This window comes from Notothenia rossii (genome assembly GCF_949606895.1).
Source record: "Notothenia rossii genome assembly, chromosome: 11".
In the NCBI taxonomy this organism is placed as follows: Eukaryota; Metazoa; Chordata; class Actinopteri; order Perciformes; family Nototheniidae; genus Notothenia; species Notothenia rossii.
In genome coordinates, this window is record NC_136910.1 from 9329947 (window position 1) to 9339840 (window position 9894).

A 9894-nucleotide genomic window follows, 5' to 3' on the forward strand; every position below is an offset into this window, starting at 1 on the left:
AAGTTAACCATCCCACCAATAGGTTAACATTTAGGAAGGGATCAACAATGTCATATGTATTGGCAGATTTTGGCTATGTGACAGGTCCTGTGACATAAAATTGTTATAGGGCATGTTTTTACATGTACCTTTAATGGAAGTAGTTGAAATAAGTCGTAGCATATTAGGTCGAAAAACATGAAAAAAGTCATAGTATAGTATGTCGAAAAACATAAATAATATATATTATTCCGAAAACCTAAACAAGTCATATCTTAGTGAAAAATATCAGGCAAGAAGACATAGTGAAACAATTATGAAAAAGTCATAATACATGTTATAAAATATAGATGTGAAAAAGGCTATAGACACCAGCCAGTGTTCGAGTTGTTTTGACTTGACCTGCCAGCCGTTTCTTGAACACTGGGAAAGTGGACTTGGTGAAGATGTTCTCTCTGTCCTTTTCTACCGGAGGGGGCTGCCCTCAGTGCGGTGACGGGAAAACCTCTCAACCCTTCCTGAAACAATGAGCTCGTCCCCAGACCATAATTTGTAGGTGTCTGCTTTATGCAGGGTAGTGAATCTTGACCTATGATAATTCATAAAAAAACATGCAAATATTCCAAATATACAGTATGTCGAATTTCTCTGGCACTTATGGCACTTTAAAAGTAATTGAAAGGCTATATTGAAAAGGCGATACAAAAAAAAGAGCCATTAAAAAAACAATTGAACCCCTGTTAATACGTATGTGATGCATTATCAGTCCATTCAACTCTCAAATATCCCGTCTTGAAATCACATTTATTGATATTGTACACGCGATGGTGGCAGTGCTGTAACTTCCTGTGAGAAGGTGCTCATATATGGAGGTTGAAGAGTAAACAGGTTAGCACCATCTCGTGGCCATTGTGGTTATGACTGCAATTCTGTTCACATTTCACTTTCAACATCCGGAAACATGTCTGAGCAGGCTTCACATCAAACACAAATGTAGTGTATTTTTATTTAACTTTCACATAGGACCCTTGTATAAAAAAGCCACAAAACCTTCTCCGATTTAGGACTGTTTAGAAACTTTATATATTAAGTGAAGATATATAAATACAGACGAAGACAGTGTAATATGTCAATATTGCTCCCAAACTCTTTTAGCTTGATTAAGAAATAATATCACTTTGGATTAACTGACCCCGGAAGTTGCATCCCATTACAATGATAATGCACTTTTTCGAGAGAAGGTAACATTTCCTGGTGATGCCCTGTGTTTCGTTATATGTGACTTTACAAGGTGACGTACAGCTACTCTTGTGACTGCACAGCTGCAGACACATAAACACTTGTCTCCTGCTTGTAAATAAGTTTCAGCCCCTGTTTCCCCACATTCTCGCCCTCAAACACACACACACACATCAAAATAAGATAAACAAAGTGAAATCCAGGCATTTCCACTCGTGCATGTTTATTATAATTTATTGAGCAGATGACGCAGACATGTTTTTGTGTTTCATCTTCTTGCAGTTGTAAAAATGTGTATATTTCTAAAAGTAGAAATCACCCTGAGTTATGGTAAGCTGTTTTATCTACATGACAAAGTGTATCTACTGATATTTCTCAATGTGAACCGATAATAGCTCATAATGTGGTTTGTAACTGTACTCAACACTTGGAATTTTGTTTTTTATTCAACCATTGAGGAGGTGTCCTAATAAACAACGTTTTTTACTTTTAAAAATGCTTGGAAACACATTAGCCAACCATAAACATGTGGCTATGTGTCATAGCTAAGAGATATAAAAACAACAGGATAGAATCATGCTTACACTTGTATGCAGTGATGTAGAAGAATAGGGAGGAAACATAATGATTGAATAACAATTACAAATAAACGCATTTTTAATAACTTGAAACAACATCTGAAATAAGGCATTTGAACTGTGGCGGAGGATAATCCAAATGTAGGCCTTTAATGTTAAAACACATGCTGAAAAAAGGGGTAAATACTGGAAACACTTAAAAACATCAAATCAATACATAAATCTTTGGATTCGAGTGATAGTTGACCCGAAGGAATTTAATCCCACCTGACTTCCGAGTCCAAATACCCAACTTTAAAGGCCAGGCTTACTGTAAATGGCAGGAAGAAGCCCATACATAGTGTCTAAACACAGGTCTTCCTCTCAGCATTAAATCACGCTTTCATTATGTAGAAATGTCTGACTCACATTCAGGGGGTAGCACCTCCTTCTCCAAAGTCCTTTAAAAGGGAGCTAACCTTGCTCCTTTTTAACAAAAAGAACTTGCTTGTACAGTGTCATATATTTATAAGCTATTTGTATCAAGCTATTTATTTTGTATTTATTCCTTATTATCCCTCCTGAACCTGTTTTCCAAATGTTTTGCTTTCAACACAAGTATTTCTCTGGCCTGTCGTCTTTTCTCCTAATTGTTCGACTTCATTTTTGTTTGTCGTTTTATCTCGCTGACTCCAACCCAATTTTATCCTTCGATAATCAAGTCAGAGAGGTACATCTCTACACAGGTATTTATACGACAACGGATTTAATATTGCATATTGATGAAATGCTGCTGCTCTTTTATCCATTATGCTAATTTCTTCCTTTTTCATGATCCAGATAATCACAGAAGAGGGATGTATCTGCAGATGACCCTGGATGGGAGAGTGTCAGGAAGTGATGCTCAGACTCTTCACAGTGAGTATTTGGGAGATAAATCAGAAAGGGAGCATGTTTTGGAGGATATTTTATTATCAAAAACATCCTCATGGGATAATTTGAGGTCCAGTAAAGACGTATATTTGTGTTCCAGGTGTGCTAGAGCTGAAATCAGTGAAAACTGGGGAAATTGTCATCAAGGGACAATCATCATCTCTGTTTCTCTGTATGGACAGTGGAAGTCATTTGAGGGGGCAGGTAAGCAAAAACTACTATGTTCCCCAAGAAACTCCATGGTTTTGTAGTTCAATGATGGTTAATATCTGTTGTGTGTTTCAGGGGCTCTACTCAGAGGACGACTGCACCTTCAGAGAGCTGCTGCTGGCTGATGGATACACTCGTTTTATTTCCTCGCACCATGGATTTCCATTGTCTCTCGCACCAAGACATTCCCCGGATCGTCACACAGTCTTCACCAGATTCCTACCGCTTAGGAACACTTTGGCACGGGAGAGTGTGCCTGAACAGACGCCAAACATTCAAAGATTCAACGTGGACTCTGAGGACCTTCTTGGAATGGGTCTGAATGCTATGGTCAGTCCTCAGTTCACATTGGGCCAGTAACATATATATATATATACATAGATTTCTATTCTAAAAATGTATTATTTATTGACCAGGGACTTGTTTTTATTTATTGAATGAGTAGTTTTTGCTCCTCAAAATGTTTTTAATGTAATTTATTTATTTATTGTGTGTGTGGTTCATTATTAATGTATTTAAAGACCTAATCATAAATTATCAGATTTAACAGTTTGCACTTTGAGTACATTTTGTAAGAGTAAGAAATAAGTAAGAAATGGCAAGTTTTTGTACTATGTATGTCTATGTATCAGTTGAGAGAAATTCTGAATGAAAATACACATGATGTAACTTTCTTTTGTGTGTCTGAGTCAGTCATTGGTTGGCAGGGGAATTCAATCAACATTTAAACAAACCATGGGAGAAACTTTATACAAAATAAGGAAGAACTTATTTTGACGAATGATCATAGCACTCATGGTGGAGAGGAAGTGGGCTGAATATTTTGAAAGCACGAGCGCTCTCTGGTGGACAAATAAGCAATGGTGCGAAAAGGGCCAAACACTCATAAACACTTGTCTTTGTTTGAATCTACAAAACCCTTTCTCAAATGACATATTATGCATTTAAATAATGACATTTCCCTACAATGTACATTACTGTTAACTTGTTACGGTCAGAGACATTTAGGTTATTACTTGGATCCAAAACTGATGCTTCGGTTAAGGAGATTAGCAGTTAATAGTAATAAACATAAGTACTATTATTATTGTGAGAAGTTTCTTTAATAAAAAAAATAGTTTGTCTTACACTGTCTCTACGCTTTGTTCCACTGCCGCCATTAAGGAGAATAGTAGTTAATATTCATAAGCACAACTACTATTATTATTGTGAGAAGTTTCTTTAACAATAACAATAGTTTGTCTTACACTGTCTCTATGCTTTGTTCCACTGCCGCCATTAACACAAACTATATCACGTCAGCAAAGACGTATACACTTGGTAATGTTATATTAGTGCACATACCTTCCATGTGATGTTGTGGAAAGTCTCGTGTTCCAGTACAACGGAGCTACTGCTTATACTGGCTTAGTTTGTGGTGGAAAAGGTCACACATACGTTAGTGAATCTGGCAGACCTCTGTGAATAAATGTTGTGCTTGGATGCATTGTGCTAACCAGTGAAGTATTAATTGTGATTCTCTAGTTTGATGTATTTTATGTCCTAAAATCACACTGCTATAATCAATAAGGCTGATATTATTTTCAGAGGCACCAGTTACATTTCTCTAAATAAATACTTAGTACAACAGACATACATTACAATGCCACTTAAACAAAAAATAATAAAATATAATCTTTATTAAAAACACTGAGTGCATAGTTAAGCAGTTAAGTACAGAAGTTTTTTTATAGCATTCAAAACCTTCCTCTTTAACACAAATAGGTAACACTGTGTCATTATGAGTAATACAGCAGTGATAAAGGTCACCTAAACCAAAACTACAAAAAGGTTGAATTTGTTCATTTCTTACAGAAGAATGTTGAGAATGTGGGTTTGGTTTAGTTTTGATGAGACGTTACATCTATATTGCTACTAATCTAACTGCTTCCACTTCAAACTTTAAGCCAAAAAGTGACAGGGCTAAGACATCATAGTTTCAAGGCACATATATATATATTCAGAAAGTCATTGTAAAACTCAAGCTGATAGCATTAATAAATAATAGCTTATATTTGTTGCGTATCAAGAACCTGAGAACATAAAACTCACTGTCTTTTTCTTGCTTTTTTAAAGCTACATTATACAAAATTAGCTTTTCAGCGGTATTTGGCTGCTCTAGTGCTGTAATAAATATCTGTAAATTAAAAGTAAAGTCAACAAAAAGCATATTATCAGTCTTATTTTTATGGTTTAACTTTCCAGTAACCTTTTTTCTAATTTCATTCATTGCGTTTCATTCTTCTTTTCATTCATTTGTCATTTTTCATACTGTCAAATAGTACAAAATAACACTCACCATCACTAAACTTGAGTAACCAGTGATTCCTTCAGATATGTGTTTCCTCCACTGAACTCTGTGCTCTGCCCTGCACACAGTCCAGCCAGCAGAGTCCCGTTCAAAGGGTTGCAGATGCCTTCAATGGCATAATAACCCCCCTCTGGATCTCCATCGCCGTCATCTGTTTCCTCCCCTTCCGGCCCCTCGTCCTCCAACAGAGTCGTCTTGTACTCGGTATTATCCACACATTCAGTCTCCCGATGGTAGAAGTAGCTAAAGTTGGAGACAATGACGGGGACTGGCAGTGAGATGGTGAGCACACCGGCAATGGCGCACATTGAGCCCACCAGCTTACCCCAAACTGTCATTGGGTACATGTCACCATAACCCACTGTGGTCATGGTAACAACCGCCCACCAGAAGGCATGTGGTATACTAACAAAGTCTGTGTTGTGATGGTCAGCCTCTGCAAAGTAGATGGCGCTGGAGAAGAGGATGACGCCAATAAACAGGAAGAAGACGAGCAGGCCCAGCTCTCGTATGCTAGCCTTCAGTGTCTGACCGAGGATCTGAAGGCCCTTAGAGTGACGAGACAACTTGAAGATCCTGAACACCCTCACTAACCTGATGACTCTGATGATGGCCAGAGACGTTCCTGGAGAGGCTTCATTGTCCTTGGCCAGCTCCGTACCCAGAGTGACAAAATAGGGCAGGATGGCACTGATATCGATGATGTTCATGACGTCTTTGCAGAAGGTTATCTTGCTGGGAGAACAAGCAAATCTTATGATAAGCTCAAGGGAGAACCAGCATATGCATATGGTCTCCACCAGGAAGAAGGGGTCCTGGAAAATACTTTGTGGAAGAGGCATGTGCTCGGATACATTCTTTGGCTGGGAGTGGTACCTGTAAAAATATTCCTGGAGTAAAAGAAGACAGATATCAAACATACTTATAAACCGTAGCTGAAGGATCACTTTTACAAGACTAAATATACACAACCTTTCTGTAACTTTCCAAATTTGTCAATTGAGTAATTTCATACAACTAAAAACATTAGAGAAATATTTTGGAACTTGGCTTTGGAATCTGTATCACTTTAACAGTTGCTAAAGACGAACCATCATCGACAGAAAGTTTGTTAGCATAGCATTCTTAAATGAACCATTGCCAATTTCACTAAAAGTGGTTGCTAGTTTATATAGCTAGTCTAGGCCCGATGAATGATGGGATTAACATTACTGGGAACATTAAGTGACCTGGAAGCCAGAAGAAAAATGTTCCCGTATGTACCAGACAAGTATTCTCATTGGGCTAAATGGGTGCCATCTTAGGGGTGTCCAGTTCTCTCATTTATCCGTGTTCCATCCGTGTTATAAAAGTCTTGCAGATAAAATAAATGTATTTCCTGAAATGTTAAACAATTTTTTCATTTTACAAACTGCTACTCAGAAAGGACTACTGTTTCATGGTAATCTTATAATCGACATAGACTGTTCAGTATGTTGTCCAAGATCTGATTGGTTCTCACTTTTGACACCATCATAAAAGTGTCTGACATCTGCGGCTTTACATTTCAACCATAGCTTCGTTTATCTCTGTCACTCCACCTGTCTTTCCGTCATCCGTGTCTGTTATTAGAATCACATTCAAACATTGGAGAGTGACAGTTTAAAAAATCTTACACTTGACATCAAGTTAAAAGTGTGAAAGCGGATGACACGGATATAAGGGGATCAGTTTAGTATGCTGTAATGGGCTGTAAATACATTTCAGCATTGTTTGAATAAACGAGTATTCTTCTTGACTTTCTGTGGTAGTGTTTATTACTAAAGGTGGACATCTATGTGTTGATCTGCTCTAAGGGCTCTCCTAAGACTAAATATAACCCCGTGAGATCTCCGAAGAGAAACATGAGAACGTCTCCTCTCCCATCTCCACCTTGGTTGCTATCCTGGCTCCCTGGCCTCCACAGCCATGCAACATTGCCAATGCAGTTCAGTGGGTCTGCAGCTGACTTGGACTGGAGTAAGTTACAGTAGTTTCCTGGCACACTCTTGTGCAAAGGCACCCTGGCCTAGCACCGCAGTCTTGGAAGAATGTGTTAACATGACCCAATGTATGCCTCGCCGCCTGTGAGACCTTTTAGTCTCCAGTTCTAAGCCACGAGAAGGCTTTGGTTCACCTTTGCCCATGTGCTCAGACACTTGTGTGACCTTTTATTAACACACCTAACAGTCTCGCCACCCTGTCCTTTCTTTCCCTCCTTTTATTTGTACTCCATGCCCCATGGGTTACTGCCTGTACCCTTTAGCGCTTCCTGAATCCTAGTGTATCAAATTTAACAGCCGACTAAAATAATCACACTCAAGCTTCCCTTACTCAATCTCTCTCTCTCTCTCTGGTTTGTGTCCAGACATAGAAAATAGTTCTTCACATGTCAGTATTTTTCCTCTTAACACGCTGTAGTACTCACAAGTGTGTGTTTACCTAAACACCTGCTTCCTGTGATATCATGTTTCAGCCTGACCCAAGCTGTTCACACATCCCATTCAAGACCTAATCCCAGGTGGTTTGGTTTGGGCTTCTTCTTTTACAGTTTTGGCAGGTGGCAATTACATAATTGGTGTCATATTGATTATAAAACCATGAGCACACGGTTTAAAAACTTTTGAATGGTCGAGTGCGCCTTTTTAAAATGACTACCAACAATATATTTTCTCATGTCGAACTATTTACTATTGAAATATCAAATCTTAGGCCAAATGTTACAATTTATTTGTATTTATTTGGCCGTGTCCTCTCTGAATGCACAATCCTATTTATTTGTACGGTTGTCACCCACCTAAATGATCTCAGGGTAAGTAAATTGTTTATTTTAATGGAGGATACTTACCACCTTTAGTAGTCATCAAGCCATTCACCTTACTTTAAGGGAAATTCGGAAACCCTAAAAACTTCCAATCCTTCCATCTTTGACCCCTCCTTATACTATTCTTCCTCCCAAACATACACATTGATCACACTACGTACCTCCCGGGCCTCCTTCTCATTCCTGAAGTCTGGCAGTGTCTCCAGGCAGAAGATGAGGATGGACAACACGATGACCATGACACTGATGATGGCTATGATACGTGCGCCCGATGAGGATTCGGGGTGCTCAAACAGCATCCACAGTCTTTTCTGGATTTCGTTGGTCGGCAATGGGGCCTCCTCATCTTTTGGAAAACCTTCGTCCTCCTTGAAGCGGTTCATGATGTCGTCTCCCAGCTCGTAGAACATCAGCTCATCCATGAAGATGTCCAGGGGTATGTTCGCTGGCCTTCGAAGCCTTCCACCTGACTGGTAAAAGTACAGAATGACATCAAAGCAGGCGCGGTTTCGGTCCAGGAAGAGCTCGTTTCGAAGTAGGTCAAAGTATCGTGACCTGCGCCTGGGGTCTCCGAGCAAGGTATCAGGGAACTGGGCTAAGGTGCGAAGCTGAGTTTCATAACGCATCCCTGAGACATTGATGACCAGTCTTTCACTCAGCGCCCATCCACTCCTCCACAGAGACCCAGAACGCCTGCTTTCTTTCTTGTTCTCCTTCTCGTTCCCTTTGATCTCCTGCACTCCTTTTTCCTCACAGTTGAGCTGGTTCTTCAGCTGTTTATCATTGTCTTCATCGCTTTCTTTCCCTCTGCCTCCTCTTTCGTCGTCCTGTGGGTCACTGCTGTCCATTCCTCTGCGTGTCCCAGGCCAGGGAACTGTACAAACCACTCTCCTGATAATTTGTAGAACAACTGGACTTAAAAGCAAACCCTGTCTGAAACCAGAGTGATAGTTCCATCAGTGGATTTGGTTTTCAATTGAATAGCATTACAGATGGCATGAGAAGCAAATTGCTGTAAGAGAGATAGTATAGTAAAAATAGTAAATATTCTCCAGGACAGATTTGATCATAGTTACAGAAACACATTGCTCAAAACGAAAACTTCCTTTTAAATGTTAATCAAGCACAACACACACAATCAAACTGTGGACTAAAACAATTACAAACAGGCAATGTTAGCTAGCGAGATGAAAGCATTTACTCACTAAGTGTAAAACAGCTGATGACAGAGACTAATGGTAGGATGTGGCTCATCAGGTTGTATGTTTTCCTCTCTGTCATCATGTCCGTCTGTCATATACACAAAGTCCTTGATTAGCTTTCTACTTTCAGTCCTCTGGCAGCTAAACTCTGTGACCAGGTTATACTCAAACTGTGCTTCCAGTTGTTTGCTAAGAGAACATCCACGATCTTATCCTGTCCCTTGCTGCCTCACGTCGTCCGTCTTGACATTTTTTGGGAATGCTGTCCTGTTGAAATTCAATATCTGCTAGAGCCCTCTCCGACCCCTCCCCGTCCTTTCCCTCCATTTTAGCTATGAGGCAAGACAACCTTCAACCTTCCTATCAAATGTCACCTCTGCCTGGCACTACATGGTGTTACCGCCTCTAACAAGCATAGTATTCTGACTGACAGAGGTCCCTTACTGCTCCTCATTAATTAAAAAGCATTTGATTAGAATGTGCATTATTTAAAAGCAATCGAGCTCTAGTTACAATCGTAAAAATGACATACACAATAAAGGAAAGCCAGTTGGCAGTTCATTTAAAGTTGCAAACCTATTA

The 9894-nt window shown here is 39.4% G+C and overlaps 2 protein-coding genes across 4 annotated transcripts; one reads left to right on the plus strand and one right to left on the minus strand.

Annotated features, from left to right (window-relative positions):
- The first annotated feature begins 822 nt into the window (after positions 1-822).
- Positions 823-3365, plus strand: fgf21 (fibroblast growth factor 21). The gene is made up of 3 exons (XM_079657133.1): positions 823-2521; positions 2616-2693; positions 2809-3365. The coding sequence occupies exons 1-3, from the start codon at positions 2374-2376 to the stop codon at positions 3276-3278; spliced, it is 696 nt and encodes a 231-aa protein (XP_079513259.1). The 5' UTR covers positions 823-2373; the 3' UTR covers positions 3279-3365.
- Positions 3039-9894, minus strand: LOC307023666 (potassium voltage-gated channel subfamily A member 1-like). Of its 3 annotated transcripts, XM_079657107.1 has the most exons (4): positions 9316-9894; positions 8272-9122; positions 5257-6158; positions 3039-3174 (listed from the first exon to the last, which is right to left on the minus strand). In XM_079657107.1, the coding sequence occupies exons 2-3, from the start codon at positions 8956-8958 to the stop codon at positions 5262-5264; spliced, it is 1584 nt and encodes a 527-aa protein (XP_079513233.1). In that variant the 5' UTR covers positions 8959-9122; positions 9316-9894; the 3' UTR covers positions 3039-3174; positions 5257-5261. The 3 variants fall into 3 exon arrangements, with proteins under 3 accessions (XP_079513233.1, XP_079513234.1, XP_079513232.1); XM_079657108.1 differs by lacking the exon at positions 3039-3174 and having other exon boundaries at positions 4580-6158; positions 8272-9043; positions 9316-9803; XM_079657106.1 differs by lacking the exon at positions 3039-3174 and having other exon boundaries at positions 4580-6158; positions 9316-9803.